The sequence below is a fragment of the Salvelinus namaycush genome, chromosome 10 (assembly GCF_016432855.1).
Source record: "Salvelinus namaycush isolate Seneca chromosome 10, SaNama_1.0, whole genome shotgun sequence".
NCBI classification, from domain to species: domain Eukaryota; kingdom Metazoa; phylum Chordata; class Actinopteri; order Salmoniformes; family Salmonidae; genus Salvelinus; species Salvelinus namaycush.
Genome location: NC_052316.1, coordinates 11,561,584 through 11,586,331, shown reverse-complemented (window position 1 = coordinate 11,586,331; position 24,748 = coordinate 11,561,584). Strand labels below are relative to the sequence as shown.

General features: G+C 44.0%; 2 protein-coding genes across 4 annotated transcripts in view; one reads left to right on the top strand and one right to left on the bottom strand.

Moving 5' to 3' along the window:
• The window catches only part of tmem259 (transmembrane protein 259), a 14,725-nt gene extending 3,553 nt beyond the window's left edge, over positions 1–11,172 (bottom strand). The window contains exons 1-10 of one of the 3 annotated variants that reach the window (XM_039002201.1): positions 9,663–11,172; positions 5,606–5,917; positions 3,882–4,047; positions 3,050–3,160; positions 1,907–2,029; positions 1,681–1,781; positions 1,266–1,323; positions 1,065–1,148; positions 819–951; positions 466–565 (exon numbers count right to left, since the gene is read on the bottom strand). In XM_039002201.1, coding sequence (XP_038858129.1) covers positions 466–565; positions 819–951; positions 1,065–1,148; positions 1,266–1,323; positions 1,681–1,781; positions 1,907–2,029; positions 3,050–3,160; positions 3,882–4,047; positions 5,606–5,917; positions 9,663–9,875 — 1,401 coding nt within the window. In that variant the 5' untranslated portion in view covers positions 9,876–11,172. Of the gene's footprint in view, positions 1–465; positions 566–814; positions 952–1,064; positions 1,149–1,265; positions 1,324–1,680; positions 1,782–1,906; positions 2,030–3,049; positions 3,161–3,881; positions 4,048–5,605; positions 5,918–9,662 lie in introns of those variants that run through there. The other 2 variants (XM_039002202.1, XM_039002203.1) reach the window with 2 other exon arrangements.
• Positions 10,634–24,748, top strand: LOC120054673 (mediator of RNA polymerase II transcription subunit 16-like). The gene is made up of 16 exons (XM_039002200.1): positions 10,634–11,438; positions 11,939–12,123; positions 12,310–12,417; positions 12,801–12,970; positions 14,730–15,011; positions 15,223–15,372; positions 17,497–17,602; positions 17,881–18,036; positions 18,382–18,602; positions 19,012–19,218; positions 20,581–20,791; positions 21,350–21,483; positions 21,729–21,921; positions 23,511–23,727; positions 23,976–24,059; positions 24,309–24,748. The coding sequence occupies exons 2-16, from the start codon at positions 11,982–11,984 to the stop codon at positions 24,433–24,435; spliced, it is 2,508 nt and encodes an 835-aa protein (XP_038858128.1). The 5' UTR covers positions 10,634–11,438; positions 11,939–11,981; the 3' UTR covers positions 24,436–24,748.

Sequence of the window (24,748 nt, the reverse complement as noted above, 5' to 3'; positions counted from 1 at the left end):
CTAGGATGCTAATCTCTCTGGGACAGGCACTAGCATGAGGGCTGAAACCTTAGCATCATGCAGTCACTACTACAGAGAAATTGATTTATTCAGGAAATTTGTTTAAAATTGGGTTTAAAAACCCACCCTAACCCAATATGACTTTCATTGCTATTTACTAAAATAAACACAGTTCTATGTTTTCTTAGATTACAGTAACATTTAATGAATAATAAGCCAGTATAACAGCACAATAACATGATAAAGCACTTTCCAGCTCAGCGTACTGAATAAATGAAGTGTGTAGGTCCCTTGAAACAAATGCAAACCGTATAGTGTTTCCTATTCAAAACGCTGGATGATGGAGGAGTGTGTGGGCTAGTACAACACTAGTTTGGGAGTGTCTTTTCTCTAGTTTATTTTAAAAATGTCCACAATTTATTTGTATTTTTTTCATCCAACTCTTCCTTTCCTGCCGTGTCTCACCTGTATGAAGAGCCAGGAGGTGACCAGAGCCAGGCTGCTGTACTGGCCGTTGAAGCGGTAGTGGTAGGCGTAGAACGCAAAGTGATACAGATAGAAGAACCTGCGGGAGAGACAGAGACAACCTCCTTAGAGAGTAGCTGAAAATACCAGCATCACACTGGACTGACTTGACTGTGGAATGGAAGGACTGCCTGGAACTGGAGAGACAAAGTGATCAGTTGTTTGCTGAAGTCATAGAAATGCGCCAAATAGTTCCCTCCTCGTCAACCCATCCCCATTTTATGAGATATTAGAGGGTATGCACGGCTTACCTCAGCCAACGGCATTTGCTGGTGTTGGCGTGTTGGACTCACCTCAGCCAATGACGTTTGCTGGTGTTGGTGTGGCAGCAGATGGCGTCGTACTGGTCGGCCAGCCACACGATGAGGATGATGTAGAAGGCTGTGGTGGTGTCGTTGAAGAACTCCGACATGATGGCCTCCATGCCTGGTAGAGAGGGAAAGCGTCTTCTTACCCACTGTTCATTCGTAAATAAAATTATTTTTAAAAAACAAGACCCAGCTTGTTGTATGGTGGCTCAAACGGCGAGACACTCTTACCCACGAGAGCCAGGATGACGGTGAGCAGAGGGGCTGCCGGGAAGGCGATGGTCATGTTCATTTCCAACATCTGCAGCAGATCCACTGGTGAGACGGAAAGGGTCAAAGGTGAGAGAGTTTGGCGTAGGGTCAAAGAGACGTGTGGCACAGAGTGTGTCTTTCAAGGCTGCTAGAGGGGTCTGTGTGTGTGTGTGTTCTCACCGATGAAGACGAAGATCTGGTGGTGGGAGTAGCGCAGCAGCATAGACACTGACAGGGTCTGCAGATACAGAGGAAAACAAAAATGTAACTTTCAACGGAATGCCTCGTTCTTACCTTTCACCTTTCCTTTTTTATATATATATATGTTTTTAAAGGAGGTAAAGCACATTTCTGTGGAAACAGACAAAAGCTTATCTTACGTTTCTTCTTTACATGAGAAACCCAGAGAACATGTCGTTAGCACCAGCTAATTTATCATAAAAATGTATTGTTTTGGTGAAACGTTAGATAAGGAACCCAAATAAAGGCTTCTCATGGGCTAAATTGAACACTTGTGATGTTTTAAAACGTAGGATTTTGAACACTTGGGATTTTTAACACTTTTGACAAATGGTGTGTGGAGACTGATACTTACGAATATTACCATGATGACAAAGGCAGCCAGGTAGGAGGTGCGGGCCATCCACATGCTGACAAATCGGTAGTGTTCCCCTGACACCACGTTCCTGAGGAAGCCTGTTCTCACACACACACAGAGCACCGATCAGAGACACGCACTCACACACAGTTTTGCATACCACCAAGGAAAGATACCATGCAGGAGAAACAGACACAGACCTCCACCCTAAACCACCGTGTACCTTTATTCTCCTCGTTCTCAGCCAGGGCCTTGACGCTGGACATCAGAATGTCATCGTAGCCCAGGAACTCATCCAGGAGGAAGCGGCTGAAGCCGTCCCCAAAGCACTGGTCCTTCATTGGGTCTACATACGCACACAGGCGCAAGATTAGGTTACGAAGCCTCACACAGACAGCACCTCCTGTCCTCAGAACACTGCGTCTGTGCTACTTCAACCAGGCTTTTTAGTGTGCCTGAGTATAATGTTGAGTGAAGTGGTTTCCTGACGATACTTTGATTTCGCTTGCCTTTACAGCTCTGGATAAGAGTGTCTGCTAAAATGCTAATGTGAAAGTTAGCCGTGGGCGCGCAACAAAGGGTGGTCAGAGCGCTTTCAGCTTCGTTAAGATGACTGCTTAATAAAGCACCATTGTGTTGGCCAATATGACCTATGGCCCAAATACTAAAATATTTCCAAATAAAAGTCAGCAGCGAGCTAGCTCCTGTCCATCTTAGCCACCAGAGGTTGAGTACATCAGCATGCTTATCGGTAACTACTGATCTAACCAACTACTGCTGCTGCTCATCGGTAACTACTGATCTAACCAACTACTGCTGCTGCTCATCGGTAACTACTGATCTAACCAACTACTGCTGCTGCTCATCGGTAACTACTGATCTAACCAACTACTGCTGCTGCTCATCGGTAACTACTGATCTAACCAACTACTGCTGCTGCTCATCGGTAACTACTGATCTAACCAACTACTGCTGTTGCTCATCAGTAACTACTGATCTAACCAACTACTGCTCATCGGTAACTACTGATCTAACCAACTACTGCTCATCGGTAACTACTGATCTAACCAACTATTGCTATTTGGCAAGCTAACTTGTAAGTCAGTGGTCATAGTTCCTATCACTTAGCAACATTAGTTCCTATCACTGTTTATGACACATGCTATGGCATGCTTTTGAGTGTTCATAGTAGGCTTTATGACAGAGCTTACCCAGATATGAATATGTATGACACCTGCTATGTCATGCTTATGAGTTTAGACATGCTTAATAACACCGCTCATCTAGCTAAGACCATTCATAACATCTGTGATCATGTGTTATGTCATGCTTATGACAGCGTTAAGTAGGCTTTATAACCACTTACCGAGCGTGACGACCATTACGGGGATGTTGAGGCGTTGCCGGGTGGTCTGGGACAAGCGGAGGAAGCCGTACTCCAGAGAGTACTCAACTATGTACTCCTCCTGAGGCCACACTGACGACACACACACAGAGAAACATTTACAGGTAAGCAGTGCAGCTTACCACACCAACAAAGCACACACACAGCAACCCACCAACCCCACAGCACACACACTCTTGCAGTGCATTAGAACAACTCATATTTAAACTAGTTAGAGACCACCTAAAATGTCAAAACATTGACAGAAACACATTGCCAAGACTTAATTAAAAGCAAATTAGGGAAAGGAGGAGTCAGACTTATAGCAATAAAACACAAAACATGCATACATAGCACGTAAGAAATGTTATGCAAAGGCCATTTAGAATTGTTAAAGCCAATGCAAGGGCACACAGACACGACACAAACAGGGCCTAAACTAAAGTCTGGAGCCTGGCTCTCGACTGCTAGAGCGAGCTGCAAAAGGTCAGCTCAACACAGTCTTCGTCTTGGCACAGCCAGGGCCCACTGCAGGAAATGCTATGGCATCATGGCCACACAGTCGGATTCAAACAGTCTGCTCCATCACAACAACAGCTACAGGAAGTCGTTGAGGTGGCAGAAGACAAGGGAACACATTTTTGGAATGGAATCATGCCAGAAGGGGGTGACCAAGGACAACAAGATGGCCGGAAGGGAGCTAGCTTGCGGGAAGAGGGAAGGAGGAAGAAAGGAGCAGTGAGAGGAGAGGATTGAGGATTCTCACTCACTAGGGGTGTAGACAGGTAGGTAGGGTTGGGTTGGTTGAGTTTACCTGCTCGTGTTAGCATCTCAATCTCGGAGACTGTCTCCCTCAGCGGCTGCATACCTTTAGTGGGCGACTGGCTGAAGGAGAGGTCCTGGCTGTCGTTGAGGCCCCCTCCCCCAAGGCCGATGCCGCTCAGCGAGGGCTTCAGCCGCGGCTCGATGTCTAGCTCAAACTGACAGCGAGAGGAGAAAAAGACTTGAGTAGTCAGACCCCTTGACTTTTTGCTAATTGTTGTCGTTTTACAGCCTGAATTTAAAATTGATTAAATTGAGATGTGTCACTGGCCTACACACAATACCCCATAATGTCAAAGTAGAAATATGTTTAAACATTTTTACAAATTAATAAAAAATGAAAAACCGAAATGTCTTGAGTCAATAAAGTCAACCTCAGTTATGGCAAGCCTAAATAAATTGCATGGACTCATTCTGTGTGCAATAAGTGTTCACCATGATTTTTTTTATGACTACCTCATCTCTGTACCCCACACATACAGATAATTGTAAGGTCCCCCAGTCGAGCAGTGAATATCAAACACAGATTCAACCACAAAGAACAGGGAAGTTTCCCAATGCCTCGTAAAGAAGGGCATCTATTGGTAGATGGGTAAAAATTCAAAAGCAGACATTGAATATCCCTTTGAGCATGGTGAAGTTATTAATTACACTTTGGATGGTGTATCAATACACCCAGTCACTACAAAGACACAGGCGTCCTTTCTAACTCAGTGGCCGGAGAGGAAGGAAACCGCTCAGGAATTTCGTTAAAGTTTAATGGATGTGATAGGATAAAACTGAGGATGGATCAACAACATTGTAGTAACTACAATATGAACCTAAATGAGGGAGTGAAAAGAAGGAAGCCTGTACAGAATACAAATATTCCAAAACATGCATCCTGTTTGCAACAAGGCACTAAAGTAAAACTGCAAAAAATGTGGCCCAAAAAATGTACTTTATGTCCTGAACACAAGCCTTACATTTAGGGCAAATCCATCATATCACTCAGTACCACTTCATATTTTCAAGCATGACAATGGCTGCATCATGTTATGGGTATGTTTGTCATCAGCAAGGACGAAGTGTTTTTTTTAGGATAAAAAGCAACGGAATAGAGCTAAGCACAGGAAAAATCCTAGAGGAAAACCTGGTTCAGTCTGCTTTCCAACAGACACTGGGAGACAAATTCACCTTTCAGCAGGACAATAACCTAAAACACATGGCAAAACACACTAGAGTTGCTTACTATGATGACATTGAGTGGCCTAGTTTTAGTTTACTTAAAATCGGCTTGAAAATCGATGGCCAAACTTGAAAATGGCTGTCTAGCAATGATCAACAACCAACTTGACAAAGTTTGAAGAATATTGTACAATCCAGGTGTGCAAAGCACTTAGAGACTTACCAAAGACTCATAGCTGTAATCAGTGCCAAAGGTGATTCAAACATGTATTGACTCGTGTGAATACTTAAGTAAATAAGATATTTCTATATTTTATGTTCAATACATATGAGATAGTGTGTGTAGATGGGTGAGAAAAACAAATGTAATCCATTTTGAATTCAGGCTGTAACACAAAATGTGGAATAATACTTTCTGAAGGCACTGTGTTAACAATGCAAGGTCATTGTATGGTCATTATTCTGGACAGGGGCACGCGGTAGCAGGATCATTGGTGTCTCTGCCTTTAGCCTTCCTCTCAAGCCCCCATCCCTGCTTCCCTCCCTCACCTGCACAGAGCTGTTGTCAAACATCTCCAGGGTCATCTCCTCCTCGTCGTCCTCCTCCTCCTCGTGGTGCAGCGCGGTCAGGCCCAGCCCTCCTCCTCCCTCTCCATCCCCCTCTGGTTCCTTGACCAGGCCCTGGAAGCCGTCCGTGTCGTAGAACTGCAGGAAGATGGGCGCACGCGACGAGTTGCGCTGGATCTCCACGCGCAGGATGCCATCACGCGGCCACTTCTCCCGCACGTGCTCCAGGCAGTTGATGGGCGAGCGGGAGAAGGCGATGTGGATGTAGGCCAGGATGAAGAGCACAAACAGGGCCTGGTAGAGGTAGAGAGAGGTAGAGCAAGAGAGAGGTAGAGAGCATTAAACTACGGCAGATTGTCTAGGGCGATATTGGTATTTACAGATGTTTACTGTGGGGGGGGGGAAATCGATACAGTTACATATCGCAATATTATATAGATACTTTGATAGGTAGCGTTAGTCAGCTGTACCTGCGCCAAAAGTCTGGTATTTTTCATTTTTTAGCTTGTTCTCCATCTTTTTTTAAAAGTGAGCAAACATGTTTTCAACTCATTTTCTCTTGCTCTGTCATCTCTGCAGCAGACATATAGTGAGCAACATGTTTGGAATATCGAATCGTAATACATATAGGATCATGGGAATCGCTATACGTATCGTATCGTAACCTAAGTATCATGATAATATCGTATTGTGAGGTCACTGGCAATGCCCTAGTTTAAAGGGACACATTTTTGAACGTTTCCCCTCCTGCAACACTGATAATGTTAATGACAATCACATTGCCAGAAACAGAAACAAAAGATAGTTCACGTACGTGCAAGGTTTGAGGAGTAGCAGAAAGAGATCCTGTCAGGATCGGGGTCAATTGCTTTTAAACATTTTCCCCCAACCCTGAATCCTATACATCAAATGGTGGAGAAATAGCCTAACTCGGTCCTGGGGCTCCCCCTAGGTGCACATTTTGGGTTTTGTACAAGCACTACACAGCTGATTCAAATAACCAACTCATCATCAAGCTTTGATTATTTGAATCAGCTGTGTACCCAGGGGGGGCCACAGGACCAAGTTTGGGAAACCCTGGCCTAAATGACCGTCACAGAGGCTGCTTAGTGAAGGTGCCCACTACAAAAGGTGCAGTAGGATAGATTCCTACAGAGAGCAGTCAGCTGAGGAGAAACATGAGGTGCTAGAGAGCCTGGTCTATTTAGAATGATCCTCTTCATCAGGAAGCCAACACTCAGAACATCAAAAAGATGCTTGTGTCCAAAGCTAAAGTATCAGTGACAACAGAGACAGATAGGGGACGTGCCATTTTGTTTCCCATCCATCGCATCCCAACGAGTAGTGGCAGGCAGGTGCCTCTGAAAATGGCTGTCCATCTCTCTTCTCCTCTGTCCTTCCCTCTCTCTCCCCCCCTTCTCTCTGCATCAGAGCGTCGCTCTTCTCTCCTGTCTGGTTACGGACTCAGGCAGGCGGATTCCCACTGTCAGTTAGCTTGTGTGGAGGCCTGGTACATAATGTACACACACACGGAGCGCCAAGTCTAGGTCCAAGAGGCTTCTTAACAGCTTCTACCTGCAAGCTATAAGACTCTTGAACAATTAATAAAATGGCTACCCAGACTATTTGATTGCCCCACCCCCCATTTTTACACTGCTGCAACTCTCTGTTTATTATCCATGCCTAGTCACTTTACCTCTACCTACATATTACCTCGACTAACCGGTGCCCCTTCACATTGACTCTGTACCAGAACCCCCTGTATATAGCCTCGCTACTGTTATTTTATTGTTGATCCTTAAATATATATATATATTTTTTTAAATATACATCTTAAAACTGTATTGTTGGTTAAGTGCTTGTAAGTAAGCATTTCACTGTAAGGTTGTATTTGGTGCATGTGACAAATACAATTTGATTCGACTTTTGATTTGATACAAACATTAACAATACCTTCCTAATATTGAGTTGCACCACCACCCCCATCCTCACACAGCAGTGTTGTAGTTCTTGACACACTCAAACCGGTGGGCCTGGCTCCTACCATACCCCGCTCAAAGGCACTTCAATCTTCTGTATTGCCCATTCACCCTCTGAATGGCACACACACACAATCCATGTCTCAATTGTCTCAAGGCTTAAAAATCATTCTTTATCCCATCTCCTCACCTTCATCTAAAGTGATTGAAGTGGATTTAAAATGGTGACATCATATCTTTCACCTGGTCAGCCTGTCATGTAAAGAGCAGGTGTTCTTAATGTTTTGTACACTCAGTGTATGTATGCACACACACCTTGACCGCATAAAAACATAATCAACAACCTCTGATCGTTTTTATCCACACAGATAAGGAAAAAAGCTAGGACAGGAGAGCTCTAATGTAATGCCTGTTAAGATGACTCACTAGTGACTAGACTGAGTTGAGGGTCACTGCAATTATAACCCTCTGAAAATGCCTGTCTTTGGTGTTATGCTGCCTGCAACCTTCATGCAAAGCTGATGAGGATGAGTGTGCATTTTGGTCAATGTGAGCCTTTATGCCCGGAGTTGCACAAGCAAAGTCTTTCCCGGGTTTAAGCCTAATCACAGCCTTACTGCAATGTTCAAACTCGAGTTAATTACTGGCTATGATAATACATTGTGTAGAATAGATGTGTCAATCATTGACTCTGTTGATGACAAGGATGTGGCTAGAATTAATACATTTGACATGTACAACCTTCCCACCTAATGCTAAGGTTTTTCTTGGTTATTGTTGTGCTGAATCAAACCATTCCTATGCGCCAGTGTGATGTGCCACAGAGATAAATACGTACATGATTTGTTTATTTGGTCAGAATCTGATGCAATCAGGCGGCAATTGTGGAGGTTGATTATTTATGTTCTACTCAACTGTAAGATCTAAGGCCCACACTATTCCACACATCAAAACAGAGGCAGCAGCAGTAGTAGCAGCAGAACCACTCCAAACAAATTCGGAATTTGGACTGTGGCATGATCACAGGATGCAAAGAACGGCGAGGGCACGCTGCATAGACCCATTCACGTCCCACTTTTGGCAGGTCAAGTTGAGGTTCAACAAACTACACTATAGTTGGATGAGAAACTAACCAGCCATTTCTACCCTCTCTTGTTTGAATGTTACACAAAGATGGTTTCTCATTGTGGTATTGTTCATGATAAACTGCTGTTTTGTTGAAGCACTGTTTGGAGATATGGTGGGGGGATAATATAAGTAGTCTACTTCCATTGACATGTGCATTCTGTATTCAGTGGCAAGGGTGTGCATTTTCAGGGGGGGGGGGTGAACTCCATGCACACCTTTACTGTTTACCATTTTCTGTAGGTGCCCTTAGCATCACGGGTGTATTTACATACACTGTAGAGAGAAATACTGTCAGTGAGTAGCACACAAACAGTATGGGGGTTCCACAAAAACAGTCCATGGGAAGTCTGAAACTAAATACAATTTAATTTCAACTTACTGTGCCAGTGGGCAGGACGGTTGGTCATTATGAATTTGAGACAAAATATCTAAAAGGATTGTATTATTAAACATACTTTCCAAACGTGGGTCTGTTGTAGACCTGCTTACCTAATGTCAAAATAAAAATGTCCTGCATGTGCACCATTATGTGGACAAAAAGGAATACCTTGTGGGGGACTTTGACATGAGGTAAGCAGAGATTAATTGGTTCTACAACAGACCCACGTTTGGAAGCTCCATGAGATGTTTTGTCTCAAATTCCCCACCCATTGGCACAGTAAATTGAAATGGAATTGGATTTAACTTCTGGCTTCCCACTGACTTTTTGTGCAACCCAATACAATTGAAAGCAATGCTAGTGTATGTAATAGAAAGAACAGCGTTGCTAAAAGCACCTACATTTTCTGTAATCATTGGAAGAAGTTACCTTGTGAGAAGCAGCAATCACACATGTTCAAAACCAATTTCAAGCAAATTAACCTACCGTTCGTTCTTGTTGTTCTTGACATTGTAGCCTACATGAAGGTAAAATAGTGAGAGGAAAGTCTTACCTTCAATAGGACAAAGAACTCGAAGATTCGTCTGAAAGATGGTGGAAACAATCTGGCATAGGTAACTGCCATCTTGAAGAATAGGGCATGGAAAAGTCTGTCTCGAACATTGATGAGTGGGTTCTGGTTGATATTAGGGTTTCGTATTCTGTTCGCCCCGCCATTGTTATTTAGCGGGGCGTTATTGTTCACGTTGCCCTGGTTTTCTGACATTGTATGTCTGGCAAGACGACTGATAGCAAGTCACTATCTCAATCCAGTTCAAACGTAGATCTATGTACGCAACTTAACCGCACTGGCACCAACAACTCCAACTGTAGGATGGTGCAAAACTGCATTAACTTGATGCAATAATGCAGCTGTCAGTTTACATAGAAAAGTCACAATTGCTAGAGGTGACCAATTTGATGTCTAGAAGGGCTGTGCGTTATATAAATTTTTCCGACATAGTCGTTGTGTATCTGGCATTCTGGCTTAACTCCCAAAGCGCCCCCACTAGCGTAGCTAACGTTAGCTAATGAGTTCCAATACAACTCAACTACTGTAGCAACCTAAAAATGGCACATACAGGAATGTTAAAATATTCTTTACAAATTTCTACTAGCCGTTTTAGGCCTTATAACTAAGCGTCAGTCACCATTCAAACCCCGGCTAATTAACTACCTGCAACATACCATTGCTAACATGCTAGTTAGCACTGGTGGTAAGCAACATTCCGAGGCGAAAACATTGACGATTATGGTGATGTATATTCTTAGTGTAGTATGCTAACTTAGCTTGTATGCATTTGTCTCATTGCAATTCACCAGAAACGTCCAATAAAATAAAAAACGTTTATCAAGTTAGCTAGCACTACCCTGTTCACGCTATAGTGGCTAACGCTCACGTTCAAGTTCTACGATGATAACCCGTATGTTACTTTTTAGTCGAGAGTTCGCCTCGAAAATGTCGATCTCAGTTTGACTTTTTAGATGGACATTGAGTATGATTCCCGATTTCTTTTATTTTACCGTTTGCAATACTCTCAACCAGTTTAACGATTCCTTAGCATCAACCATTAAGTCTTGAAAACAAACAAGGCAAGTCAAGAGTTTGACAATAGTCGATTAGAGCGAGCGCCCTCTGTAGATGCAACGTCCATTCACTTTTTTTTATAAAGGATCATAAAAAAATATATACTCAGTGTAAACAACAATTGACAGATTAAACTGTGATTCGTTTTCGATGAAATTATAATCTACCAAGGAAAACGCAATTTATAAAAAATGTTGCAGGCAACTCAAAATAGTTCTAAATTCGCCGTCAGGGGTCCTACCGTACCATCTTTGTGTTCATGGCTATAAGGTATCCATATTTTGTCAAATTTACGTCAAAAGTTTAATTTTGTTGTATTTTAGCTAACCTTAACCTAATTATCATAATCTGCTGCGTAAAGTTCTCGTAACCTGCTATGATTATGACAAAAGTTAATATGACAAAAGCTGTATCTCTTCTAGCCATGACCCATATTTTGTTTGTAGCTGGACGTTGGATGGGGTGTATTCATTAGTCATATTCCGTTGCAAAAAGCTTTGTCAAATTAACATCAGATTTGCAAAACGCTTTGCAACGGAATACGACAACCGGGGAGGGACTTTTTGGACAATTTGTCCAATAGAAACTCTCGTTGCAAAACGTTTTACTTTTGGGAGTAAATAGTTTCCGTTGTAAAATGTTTTGCAACAGGATCGGACTAATTAATACACCCCTGATTTATTGCACAGTGCTAGATAGATGGTAAGGAAATACATTTTAAATCTCACCTACTAGTTCTATGAATAAGAGATGTACATTTAGATAGATTATTACTATTTTATTATTAGTTCGTCTTATGTAGTTGCTTCATGGTCAGGTTCTCTACATTTTACCATTGCTATATGCTATCTAGCTAATGCTAGCTTGCTAATCAGGATAATTATTTATATAGCTAGTTTATGCAAGCAGCTAATGCATATGAGCTAGTAAGCTTTATTACAACATATATTTACATTTGAGTTATTTAGCAGACGCTATTATCCAGAGCAACCTACATGACCATATAACGGTTCGCTAACTAAGTAACCTAACGAACTAATAAGTGATTATGTTAGAAGAATACGATTGCAAAGGTGATTACAAACAAATTTGACATGCAGCTAGCTAGAATTATGTCTCTTGCGTGTGTTATACCTGCAAAGTGTAGCCCAAGGAAGCCACGCAAGGGACGGATTAAACATACATTTCTCTGATTGGACAAGGACAGAAAACACATGCTCAATCAGTGGACAAGTGTATGGTTGAATGATGGAGGTGGCCTATGTTTGTGAGTGGGAGAAGAGACCCAAGAGCAACCACTGTCCATCCATCCCACTGGTGTGTGCCTGGTCCTGCAGGAACCTAGTTGCCTTTACCACAGACCTAAAAAATGAAGAAGATGAGAAAGGTACACAGCTATGCTTTTGGTACTGATCTTCTGACAGTTTTGATGTTATTGTGCAGAGCAAATCAAACAAATCCCATTGCCCGTATCAGTTTTGATCCTATAAACGCATATCATTTTGCATATGTAATTCAACGCCTAGTGACTTGATTAGCAGAACATGCACTGCAGCAATTTGCTTTATTTCAGAAGTCAGTCATATGGTCCACATCATTGACACAGAGCACCCATGGGATGTGTACTCCATTTACTCTGGACATGCCGAGGTCATATCCTGTCTGGAGTGGGACCAATCAGGTGGGTCAACATAGTAGTAACACCAAATCCACCCTTAAAAGAATAATCCACTCAAACTATATATATATATATATATATATATATATTTTATAAATTAGTCCACTGTTGATACGGTCCCAAAATGTTTGAATACAGCAATCAAGTTTTCAAGATATAGGTCTTTCAAAAAGCTAATTGTAACTTGCCACATAATCATGATGATGTGATATTGAAAAGTAGTTTGAGTGAATTATTCCTTTAAAGGTGCAACTGCCCAATCAGTCCAGATAGACTAATGTGGAATGCCAGGAAGTGTCCCTGGTGTATTGAGTTTAAAGGTTGCGCGTGTGTGTGCGTGCGCACACGCACGATTGCATCCGTTCATGTGTCTTTGTGTGTTCCAGGTTCCAGGTTGCTGTCTGCTGATGGAGACGGGCAGATCAAGTGCTGGGCGATGGCAGATCACCTGGTGAACAGCTGGGAGACTTCACTAGGGAGTGCTGTGGACGGAGACCCCATCGTAGCTCTGTCCTGGCTGCATAATGGAGTCAAGCTGGCTCTGCATGTGGAGATGGTAATGGACCAGCTTATTCTCATATTCACATTGTCTACCAGCTCTTCTCAACTGTCTATGTGGACCTTATGATTTATTACTTTGTCAGTATTTTATAGACAAGTTTAAGAGCATTGGGCCAGTAACTGAAAGGTTGCTAGATCGAATCCCCGAGCTGACAAGGTAAAAATCTGTCGTTCTGCCCCTAAACAAGGCAGTTAACACACTGTTCCTAGGTCGTCATTGTAAATAAGAATTTGTTCTTAACTGACTTGCCTAGTTAAATAAAGGTTTAATAAAATAAAATAAAAACCTTTACACTGTAGAAATTGGCAGATTTGGACACTGATAAGCGGCTAAATTGGAACGCAGTGGCTGTACAGTAACATGCTATACATGATGTCAGAGCTCAGGGTGTCCGCTTCACAGCTCTGTATGGGTTTTGACTGACAGCCGTTCTGAACATGAGCACTGCGCTTGACAAGTTGCCCCCATTCCTCGCGCTAATTGGGCAACTTTTGCAAATGTTTTGTTGTCTGAGTGTGGGAAGCTGTAAATTACGAGGACTCAATGTATTTTGAGAGATGATACGTTAAGGATTATAATAAACCTCATACAAGCAGGCCAAACACCCGTGAGTCCAAATGTCCACTTCACATTTCCATATCATAAAACCTATGTAATACACAGTGTCAACGTTTAGGAACACTATGTTTGATGTACAGTTACAAGATGACATGGCTTTACACCCTATGTTGTCCTGAACAGAATGAGCCTATGTTTGTTGTATTTTGAAGAAGATTTGCCGCGGACTACACACCAGAATGCACTTATGACTCCATTCTATGCGCACCAAAATTACGATCTGCTTCTCTGAATTGCCGTATGTAGCCTAACACTGTAAAATCGTATTTTATAATTTAGCTAGTCATGTTGACAATAGAGCAAACTTTCAAATTATGCCCACCTGACCCAGATTGCGATTTATAATGGACCGTTTTTGGATTGCGTAAGCAACAACAGTAATTGTGTAAAGGCGGGAATGCAGGGCTGGGTTCACATCAAAACAACTTAAAGTGTGCTTGCTCTAGTTCCTCAACGGCACAGCTAGGAGAGATAAAAAATGCACCTTATAGTTGAAGACTCTTCTTTGAGTCATAAAAGTGCATTAAAATGACTTAGGAACTGTGCACACTTTGGAGAGGTGTGTGGCCACTTGGAAACACCAGTTAGACCTTTCACTCAAACCCTTGTAATTCTTTTTGCCTTATGTTGCACCTACTCCAAATTTTTCCAATAATATTCTTATTATGTTACTGAATGTATCCAGAGTATTTTCAGATTTCGTTATCAACCAATGCTCCAAAAAGTACAGTAAATGTAAAATCCATATAAAATCAACAGTGTAATGTTTGGATTCAGTCTTGTGTCAGGTGAACTGTTGTGTCCTCACCTTTAGGCTAATACTTTTCCCATAATCTCTTAATTGTTCCCTTTTTAATTTCTACAATGGTTATGCATATGCTTTCCATATTTCTTCTGTAAGAAACATTTAAATGTAGTCTTGTATAGGCTAATTCTCATGAGTGTAAGGGGTTAAAGCTCTTGAGATCTGCCAATACTGTATATGCCACTATTTGACAGGGGTGCTGTAAAATGGCTGTGAAGCACTGCATATAACAAGCATATACAGACATATCTGTAATTTGCCACTTAGTTTGTTGAAATGTGCTACTACCCACTCTCTCTCTACCTCTCCTCCAACCTTCCCCCACCCCAGTCGGGCTCCACCAACTTCGGGGAGAAGTTTTCACGGGTCAAGTTCTCGCCGTCTCTCACGCTGTTCGGGGGTAAGCCCATGGAAGGCTGGCTGGCAGTAACGGTGAGCGGCCTGGTCACGGTGTCCTTGCTGAAGCCCAACGGACAGCTGCTGACAGCCAGCGAGAGCCTGTGTCGCCTGAGGGGCCGTGTTGCCCTGGCCGACATCGCATTCACCGGCGGGGGCAACATCGTGGTGGCGGCAACGGACGGCAGTAGCTCCTCACCTGTGCAGTTCTACAAGGTATTAGCTAGCAATGATATTACAACATAGTTTTTTATCATTACTGGCTAACACCAGAAGTGCTAGCCAGTCTTCGTGTCTCTGATAAGTCTGGCAAGCGACACTGTACAAATGCTAATGCATTTTCTTTTCTTGTGAAGAGGGTTTACTCCAATGTAATGTATCAAGTAGTACTATTATTGCAATGCCATTATCGTGATCCTAACTCAAGGTGTGCGTGAGCGTGGTCAACGAGAAGTGTCGCATCGACACGGAGCTGCTGCCGTCGCTCTTTATGCGCTGCACCACAGACCCGGTCAGGAGGGACAAGTACCCGGCCGTCACACACCTCAAGTTCCTCACCAGGGAGAACTCAGAGCAGGTGAGAGACACACACTGTGAACACGTTGTCAAGTGTCCTTTATTGGGAGTTCTTTCCAGCTTTATCACTTACCAGTACAACATAAACTCAGCAAAAAAAGAAACGTCCCTTTTTCAGGACCCTGTCTTTCAAAGATAATTCGTAAAAATCCAAATAACTTCACAGATCTTCATTGTAAAGGGTTTTAACACTGTTTCCCATGCTTGTTAAATGAACCATAAACAATTAATGAACATGCACCTGTGGAACGGTCGTTAAGACACTAACAGCTTACAGACAGTAGGCAATTAAGGTCACAGTTATGAAAATTTAGGACACTAAAGAGATCTTTCTACTGACTCTGAAAAACACCAAAAGAAAGATGCCCAGGGTCCCTGCTCAGTTGCGTGAACGTGCCTTAGGCATGCTGCAAGGAGGCATGAGGACTACAGATGTGGCCAGGGCAATAAATTGCAATTCCGTACTGTGAGACGCCTAAGACAGCGCTACAGGGAGACAGGATGGACAGCTGATCGTCCTCGCAGTGGCAGACCACGTGTAACAACACCTGCACAGGATCGATACATTCAAACATCACACCTGCGGGACAGGTACAGGATGGCAACAACAACTGCCCGAGTTACACCAGGAACGCACAATCCCTCGATCAGTGCTCAGACTGTCCGCAATAGACTGAGAGAGGCTGGACTGAGGGCTTGTAGGCCTGTTGTAAGGCAGGTTGTCACCAGACATCACCGGCAACAACGTCACCTATGGGCACAAACCCACCGTTGCTGGACCAGACAGGACTGGCAAAAAGTGCTATTCACTGACGAGTCGCGGTTTTGTCTCACCAGGGTTTGATGGTCGGATTCGCGTTTATCGTCGAAGGAATGAGGGTTACACCGAGGCCTGTACTCTGGAGCGGGATCGATTTGGAGGTGGAGGGTCCGCCATGGTCTAGGGCGGTGTGTCAGCATCATCAGACTGAGCTTGTTGTCATTGCAGGCAATCTCAATGCTGTGCGTTACAGGGAAGACATCCTCCTCCCTCATGTGGTACCCTTCCTGCAGGCTTCCTGACATGACCCTCCAGCATGACAATGCCACCAGCCATACTGCTCGTTCTGTGCGTGGTTTCCTGCTAGACAGGAATGTCAGTTTTCTGCCATGGCCAGCAAAGAGCCCGGATCTCAATCCCATTGAGCACGTCTGGGACCTGTTGGATCGGAGGGTGAGGGCTAGGGCCATTCCTACCAGAAATGTCCGGGAACTTGCAGGTGCCTTGGTGGAAGAGTGGGGTGGGGTAACATCTCACAGCAAGAACTGGCAAATCTGGTGCAGTCCATGAGGAGGAGATGCACTGCAATACTTAATGCAGCTGGTGGCCACACCAGATACTGACTGTTACTTTAGATTTTTACCCCCCCCCCCCTTTGTTCAGGGACACACTTTTCCATTTCTGTTAGTCACATGTCTGTGGAACTTGTTCAGTTCATGTCTCTGTTGTTGAATCTTGTTATGTTAATACGAATATTTACACATGTTAAGTTTGCTGAAAATAAACGCAGTTGACAGTGAGAAGACGCTTCTTTTTTTTCTGAGTTTATGTATTCAAACAGTGTAGAGCATACATTTAATTATGCCTGGCACAATTACCGTATAACCGCGTGATGGACGATTATGGATGAAGACCGGCATGAAAATATAATAACAGTCATAAACGTAAAAATAAAACGCTGACTGAAGACAGGACAGCCGGACATTCGTGCGGTTGAGTCCGTTTCTGCAGTAACATGGACTCTATAACGTGATGAAACTTTGTTGCTCCTTGCTGAAACAAGCCAGGTGTTGTAGCTAACGAGTCTGGTTGCTTAGACAATGCCCCCCTCCCTGCAGCAGCATCACATGCAGTCAGGAGGAGGAAATGTGCGTCTTTTAATGTATTATAATTTTCCTTGCTATTCGAACCGTTATTACGGTGACCGCAGTCATTTGGCTGACCAATAACCAACATCCAAAAATCCAATACCGTCACAGCCCTACTTTTAATGAATGATACAAAGTCCTGTTAAATTGCAGGGAGTGTTAACCAGTTGACTGAGGTGTGTGTGTGTGTGTGACTATGATATTAATACTCCTTTAGGTGCTGTTGTGTGCCTCCAGTCAGACGGGCAGCATCGTAGAGTGCTGGTCACTGCGAAAAGAAGGCCTCCCTGTTAATAACATATTCCAGCATCGCTCACCAGTAGGTAAGGAGGAGAACAACAAAAACCAGGAAGAACTCTAATGGAAAATATAAGTATAACTATAGGGGGTATCTCAATAGTTTAAAGTTGTTTCCAATCGTCCACTTTCTTTAAAGAACTGAACAGTTGACAGTCAATTATCTTTAGGAACCCTCCATTGTGTTTTCAGATCAATTCAGTTTAAGGAAGGGAGACCAGTTAATGATTCCACAATTGAGGTGCCCCCATAAAGACACACAGACACAACCCTTACTCACCCTTTCTCCTCTCCACCCCCACAGTGGGTGAGAAACAGCCGATGATCTTGAAATGGCGCATCCTCTCTGCCACCAATGACCTGGACCGCGTGTCGGCCGTTGCTCTGCCCAAGCTGCCCATCTCCATCTCCAACCCTGACTTAAAGGTGGCGTCGGACACAAAGTTCTGCCCAGGCCTTGGTAAGTGCCCAATAACCCATCATCGACCCTCCATATCTACTCTTGATTACTTCAGGTGGCAGCATACACCTTTCCAGAATGTTGATTTGCAGTACTATTAAACCCACCAAAGAAGAAGTAATTCTATGCTCAAGAAACATGTTTGGGAAGTGGGAGCTACATTGAATGTGTCCCACACAACATAGTTGTATCAAGACAGATTGATGTATAATGGCAGAGAAAGTGTGTAATGTTATACACTCACTGTTGCCCCTGTCTGTGTGTACTGCTGGTGTCAATGTCCACCTTTGGAGATCAATAAAGTGAATTACATTTGATGAGATTCTGTATGGTGGTCCCTCCCAGGCCTGGCCCTAGCCTTCCACGATGGCAGCATCCAGATCCTCCACCGGCTGTCCCTCCACACTATGGGCGTGTTCTACGGCTCCTCCTCGGGCTCCTCCCAGCGGCCCGGGGACGAGCCGGCCATCAAGCGGCAGCGTGCCGGCGGCCACACCGTCCACTTCAAGGCCCTGCAGTTCTCCTGGACCTCGCTGGCCCTGGCCGGAGTGGACAACCACGGCAAGGTGAGAGACGGTGGCACAAGTTCGCTAGTTGGAGCACATCAACCGCGCGTCAATGCGTTCAGATCCGTTGACTATGCAGTGACCTTAAAATGTCCCACACAGTACCGTATCACCCTTTTATCTCGGTAGATGATAGTATAGCTTAGATGGCTCACGTTTTTGAAAAAAGGCAAAATATTGTATTTTTACCTTCAATGTCCCTTGAATGTCAACCAGCCATTGGGGTTAAAGCTTACAGGAGTGTGTGGTCTAAAGGCAAAATAAAAACTCAAATAACTTTATCCTCTATAGCAACAATAAGCTATCCCTAATTCTGGTTATCATCCCAGGCGAGCCCCCAGATATGAACAGCAACAAAAAAAACTGCAGCCATATTTTAGATCTCTGCTTTGGCTCTTTTCTCCCTCAGCTGCACATGATCCGTGTCTCTCCCTCCATGGGCCAGATGTTGGACATGAACATACTGCTGCGCCACCTGCTGTTCCTACTGGAGTACTGCATGGTGACGGGCTACGACTGGTGGGATGTGCTGCTCCACGTGCAGCCGGGCATGGTCCATAACCTGGTGGAGAAGCTTCATGAAGAGTACATGAGACAGAACCAAGCCCTGCAGCAGGTAGGTGGACCAGGGTCATGTTCAGTAGGGCACACCGTAGTGAAATGTTATGCAACGGGAAATTGAAATATACACTATATATACAAAATTATGTGGACACTCCTTCAAATTAGTCGATTTGGCTATTTCAGCCACACCCGTTGCTGACAGGTGTATAAAATCGAGCACACGGCCATGCAATCTCCAGAGACTAACATTGGCAATAGAATGGCCTTACTGAAGAGCTCAGTGACTTTCAACGTGACACTGTCATAGGATGCCACCTTAACAACAAGTCAGTTCGTCAAATGTCTGCCCTGCTAGAGCTGCCCCGGTCAACTGTAAGTGCTGTTGTGAAGTGGAAATATCTAGGAGCAACAGCAGCTCAGCCGCGAAGTGGTAGGCCACACAAGCTCACAGAACGGGACCGCTGAGTGATGTAAATCATAGCGAGTAAAACTCCTCTGTCCTCAGTTGCAACACTCCAAACTGCCTCTGGAAGCAACTTCAGCACGAGAACTGTTCATCGGGAGCTTCATGAAATGGGTTTCCATGGGCTAGCAGCCGCACACAAGTCTAAGAACACCATGCGCAATGCCAAGCGTTGGCTGGAGTGGTGTAAAGCTCAACGCCATTGGACTCTGGAGCAGTGGAAACCCGTTCTCTGGAGTTATGAATCACGCTTCACCATCTGGCAGTCTGACGGACAAATCTGGGTTTGGCGGATGCCAGAAGAACGCTACCTGCCCGAATGCATAGTGCCACCTGTAAAGTTTGGTGGAGAAGCAATAATGATCTGGGGCTGTTTTTCATGGTTCGGGGGAAATCTTAACGCTACGGCATACAATTACATTATTTCTGTGCTTCTAACTTTGTTGCAACAGTTTGGGGAAGGCCCTTTCCTGTTACAGCATGACAATACCCCCATGCACAAAGTGAGGTCCATAAAGAAATGGTTTTTCGAGATCAGTGTGGAAGAACATGACTGGCCTGCACAGAGCCCTGACCTCAACCCCGAGACAGGCCTAATCGCCAAACATCAGTGCCTGACCTCACTAATACCTTTGTGGCTGAATGGAACATCTAGTGGAAAGCCTTCCTAGAACAGTGGAGGCTGTTATAGCAGCAAAGGGAGGACCAACTCCATATTAATGCCCATGAGTTTGGAATGAGATGTTTGACGAGCACACACTGTCCACATACTTTTGGCTATGTAGTGTATGTTCTTATCGGACAAATTTGGGTGTTAGTTGACATTTCAAAACACAACCCAGGGATCCTCACTGCAGGGCGTTAGGTTTGACAAACTGAAATGTGTGACAATGAAGGGATGGAATTGTTTGTTTGTTTTTATAATATACTGTGTGTGTGTGTGTGTGGTAGGTGCTCTCGACACGCATCGTCGCAGTGAAGGCCTCTCTCTGTAAGCTGTCAGTGGCTACGGCGGCGCGAGCCTGCGACTTCCACGCCAAGCTCCTCCTTATCGCCATTAGCGCCACCCTCAAGTCCCTGCTGAGGCCCCACGTCCTCAACACGCCAGACAAGAGCCCCGGGGATAGGCTGGCAGAGATATGCGCCAAAAATACTGACACTGGTGGGAGGACTAGCATCACTACCATTATACCTGTATAATCAATGAATAGACGGATCCTACTTCGGACACCAATTTCACTTAAAGGTGCAATATGCAGGAATTTCCTGGTTGCTAAATTAGAATATTTCACCTAATTTCAACCAATGCATAGTGTAGAGAATCATTGTACCATCTAAACCGCTGTGAAATATCTTTTCAATAACCCAAAATATTGTATTTTTAGCTGTTTGAAGCTGGTGTACAAAAACTTAAGAATGGGAAGCATATAGAAATAGCACACATAGAACATATCTACCGCGTCATTTCTATGTGAATTTGGTCTGGTCGCCCAAAAAGTTACATAATGCAGCTTTAATGTGAGGCTGGAACTCTTTTCAGTTTGTAACCGAGCTTGAGTTGTACATAGTGACCTGTTGTTATTGCTGACCAGACCGATTCTGTAGCCATAAGGCTGTGTTGCTGGCCCTCCTATCTGCTAGCTAGTACCTACAATTATGGGCCGTTTTATTTCAAGACATCAGTGATTCTGGTTGCGATTGACCTTCCCCCTCTCCGTAGATATCGATAAGGTGATGATCAACCTGAAGACAGAGGAGTTTGTGCTGGACGGCCCCCCGCTCCAGTCTCTGCAGCAGCTCATCCAATGGGTGGGAGACTTTGTGCTCTACCTGATGGCTAACCTACCCAATCAGGTGGGTCTCCAGTGCAACACCATTTGTGTGTGGATTTACTCCTACATTTCCATTAACTCGAGCTATAGGCCTTTTCACAACGTGCTGAAAAATTGTGCAATGCTCCAGAACCCCATGCTTACCACATTTGATATTAATGATATGATGTTGCATTGAAAGAATGTAGAGTTGGTGCCAGTATAGAGTGTGTGTCTGTGCTGTCTGTCTCTATCCGCCTGTCTGTATTAACTCGTGTCCTCTCTCAGGGCTCCATCGTGCGTCCCGGCTTTGGGTTCCTGCGCGACGGCTCGTCCCTGGGCATGCTGCGTGAAATGATGGTGATGATCCGGATCTGGGGCCTGCTGAAGCCTGGCTGCCTGCCCATCTACACGGCCACCTCGGACAACCAGGACAGCATGTCGCTCCTCTTCCGCCTGCTCACCAAGCTCTGGCTCTGCTGTAAGGATGGGGCGAACATGTGTAGCTGACTATGTGGATGCATGGGGTGTACACTACCGGTCAAAAGTTTTAGAACACCTACTCATTCAAGGGTTTTTTCCGCGACGTGGCTTTCGAAAACATATGGCTCTTCTCTTTCATCAGCCAGAAAGAATCCTTCAAATAAAAAAGCGACACTTACTGTAGCAGTTTTGCACAGATCCATACAGACATGGGTGCCTGCAACCGACAAAACTAGACTTCCCGAGTTATGCTTGCACACGGGTGTTTGGAGCAGCTAGGTGGCTAATTAGCCCAGGTGCTCGCCTCTTGTGTTCATAACAATTCAACTGTCCTGCCTTGTTAGCTAGCAAATAGATCCAAGTTGGCTAGACTTTAAATATACAGATTAGCTGGCTACTCACTAGCACGTGGGCTTGTGCTTGAGAGCTTGTTTATGAGGTCTGTGTTCATTTTCTATAATGCCTGCTACAAGAAGTTGGTCATTATTAGTGAATGTGCATTATGAATGATTGTGGTTACATTTGTAAACAAAAGGGACAGACATGAAAACCAGATCAGTGATTAGTGTAAAAATGATCAAATAATGTCATTATTAGTGGGTCTTATGGTTGTCGAAGGCTTATATTTAGCCTAGGTGTCATTTCACAAGCCCTGAATTCATTTGATTATTGCTGACTGTTTAAAATGCGGTGTATTTTATTTCTAAATTGGACAACTAGCTTATTTAGAGAACATAAAAAAAAAAAAAAAATGAGTTGATTTTTAGGCCATATTGCCCAGCCCTAGTAGTCCTCCAGGAACTGGGTTGGAGAGCCCTGCCCAATATCCAAAAGTATTTGGACAAATTCACATGTGTATTAAAGTTGTCAAAAGTAGCACGCAATGACTACATCAAGCTTGTGACTACAAATTTGTTGGATGCATTTGCAGTTTTTTATGTTTCCGATTTATTTTGTGCCCAATAGATGGGTAAATAATGTCATTTTCTTGTATTTTTTGTAACTTTTATTGTGTGTATATATAAAATAACCGAATAAAATCGGTTTCTAAACTACATTAATGTGGATTACAGATAATCATGAATGAATTGTGAATAATGATGAGTGAGAAAGTTATAAATATCATACCTACCCCCCCAAAAAATGATAGCCTCCCGTTATTGGTAATGGTGAGATGTTAGCATGTCTTGATATGATCGTTGTGCCTCTAACTTTCTCACTCATTATCATCATTTCTCACTCACTCGTCACAAGCTTGATGTAGTCATTGCGTGCTAGGAATATGGGACAAAATACTACTCACTACTTTAATACACATACTGTAAGTAAATTAGACCCAATACTTGTGGTTCCCTAAAATGGGGGGACTATGTACAAAAAGTGCTGTAATTTCTAAAATGGTTCACACGGTATAAGATAACAATGCCCTCAAATGAAAGCTAACCTTCTGCACATTAACCTCGTAGTCATTGTATAATTTCAAATCCAAAGTGCTGGAGTACAGAGCCAAAACGAAACGTGTTGCTGTCCAAATACTTTTGGAGCTCACTGTATGTGTGCCTGGCCTTCACCCATGTATGTCTCCAGCTCGGGACGAGGGCCACCCCCAGGAGCCTGATGAGCCGCTGATAGACGAGTGCTGCCTGCTGCCCAGCCAGCTGCTGGTGCCCAGCATGGACTGGCTGCCCGTCAACGACGGCATCATCTGCAAGCTGCAGGGCAAGCAACCTCTGCGGCTGCAGTTTGGCAAGCCCTACAGCCTTCCGGGTCTCAACTCCACCGCCCAGGTGGAGATCTTCTCTAGGTGAGACCCACAGGAGCAGGCTAGCTGGCATTTAGAAACGTTTTTTTTAGGGTACCTGGTAGACTTTTTAGGGTTACAATTGGGGATAGTGCTCAAGTGACCAAGGCAGTAGCACTGTACTATGTTGACGCAAAAATTCAAAACACAGTTGTCATTGGATCACTATTTGGGGTCAAAGGTCAGATGAAGCTCAGTCTGCTGTAAAGTTGAAAAAGTAACAGCCCATTTGCTAAAATGTGTGTTTCCAGGAGCCCAGGGGCCCAGAGGATGGATAATCTACGTTGTCTCCACATGGGAGTCTGCCCCACAGAGGAGAGCAAAGCCTGCACCCGGTCAGACACCACTTACTCTTTCACCCACTCCCTAGCATCTTTCCCTTATTTCTACCTTAACATTAAATCATAACATCAGCATATCCCTCTACATGTAACTTTACACTTTTAAGAACCTTTTTGTTGGTCCAAAGCAAGCAACAATTTGAAGATTGTCTTTTCCCGACCCTGCTTTTTCAAGCTTTTTCAATATTTATTCACTCTCTCTCCCTATTTCTCTCTCTCTTTCTTCCTCTCTCTCCATCTCAGGTGTGGCTGTGTGACCATGCTCCGCTCACCCAACAAGACCAACGCAATGAAGCAGTGGGAGCAACGCTGGATCAAGAACTGCCTGTGCGGAGGCCTCTGGAGAAGGGTTCCCTCCACACTGTCCTGAGATCAGTCAACGGACAACTATTGACTCTGACAAGCCCATGGCCACCGCAAACCCTGACTCTAGATCAGCCTTTGGAGTTTGGACAGTAGATTGCACAGCGCTGCTGCCTCCTAGCAGATATCACGAAGGACAGATTCTATATCCAATATGATGAAGTATTGGATATCAATGCAGTTGTATTGCACATACCGCCATTTGGAAAGGCTGTGATCATGCCATCATTGTTTCCTACCTGTAAGTAGGAACCACGTTTTTCATGTCCCTTTTTATATTCAAACGCGTGTCAAGAAAATAAAGCTTCTTGAGGACCTTA

Excerpts from the sequence above, each read along its gene's own strand:
- LOC120054673 (XM_039002200.1), top strand. The coding sequence starts at position 11,982 with ATGATGGAGGTGGCCTATGTTTGTGAGTGGGAGAAGAGACCCAAGAGC. Across the intron at positions 19,219-20,580 it reads AGAACCAAGCCCTGCAGCAG|GTGCTCTCGACACGCATCGT; the intron begins GTAGGTGGACCA and ends TGTGTGTGGTAG. Across the intron at positions 21,484-21,728 it reads TGGCTAACCTACCCAATCAG|GGCTCCATCGTGCGTCCCGG; the intron begins GTGGGTCTCCAG and ends GTCCTCTCTCAG.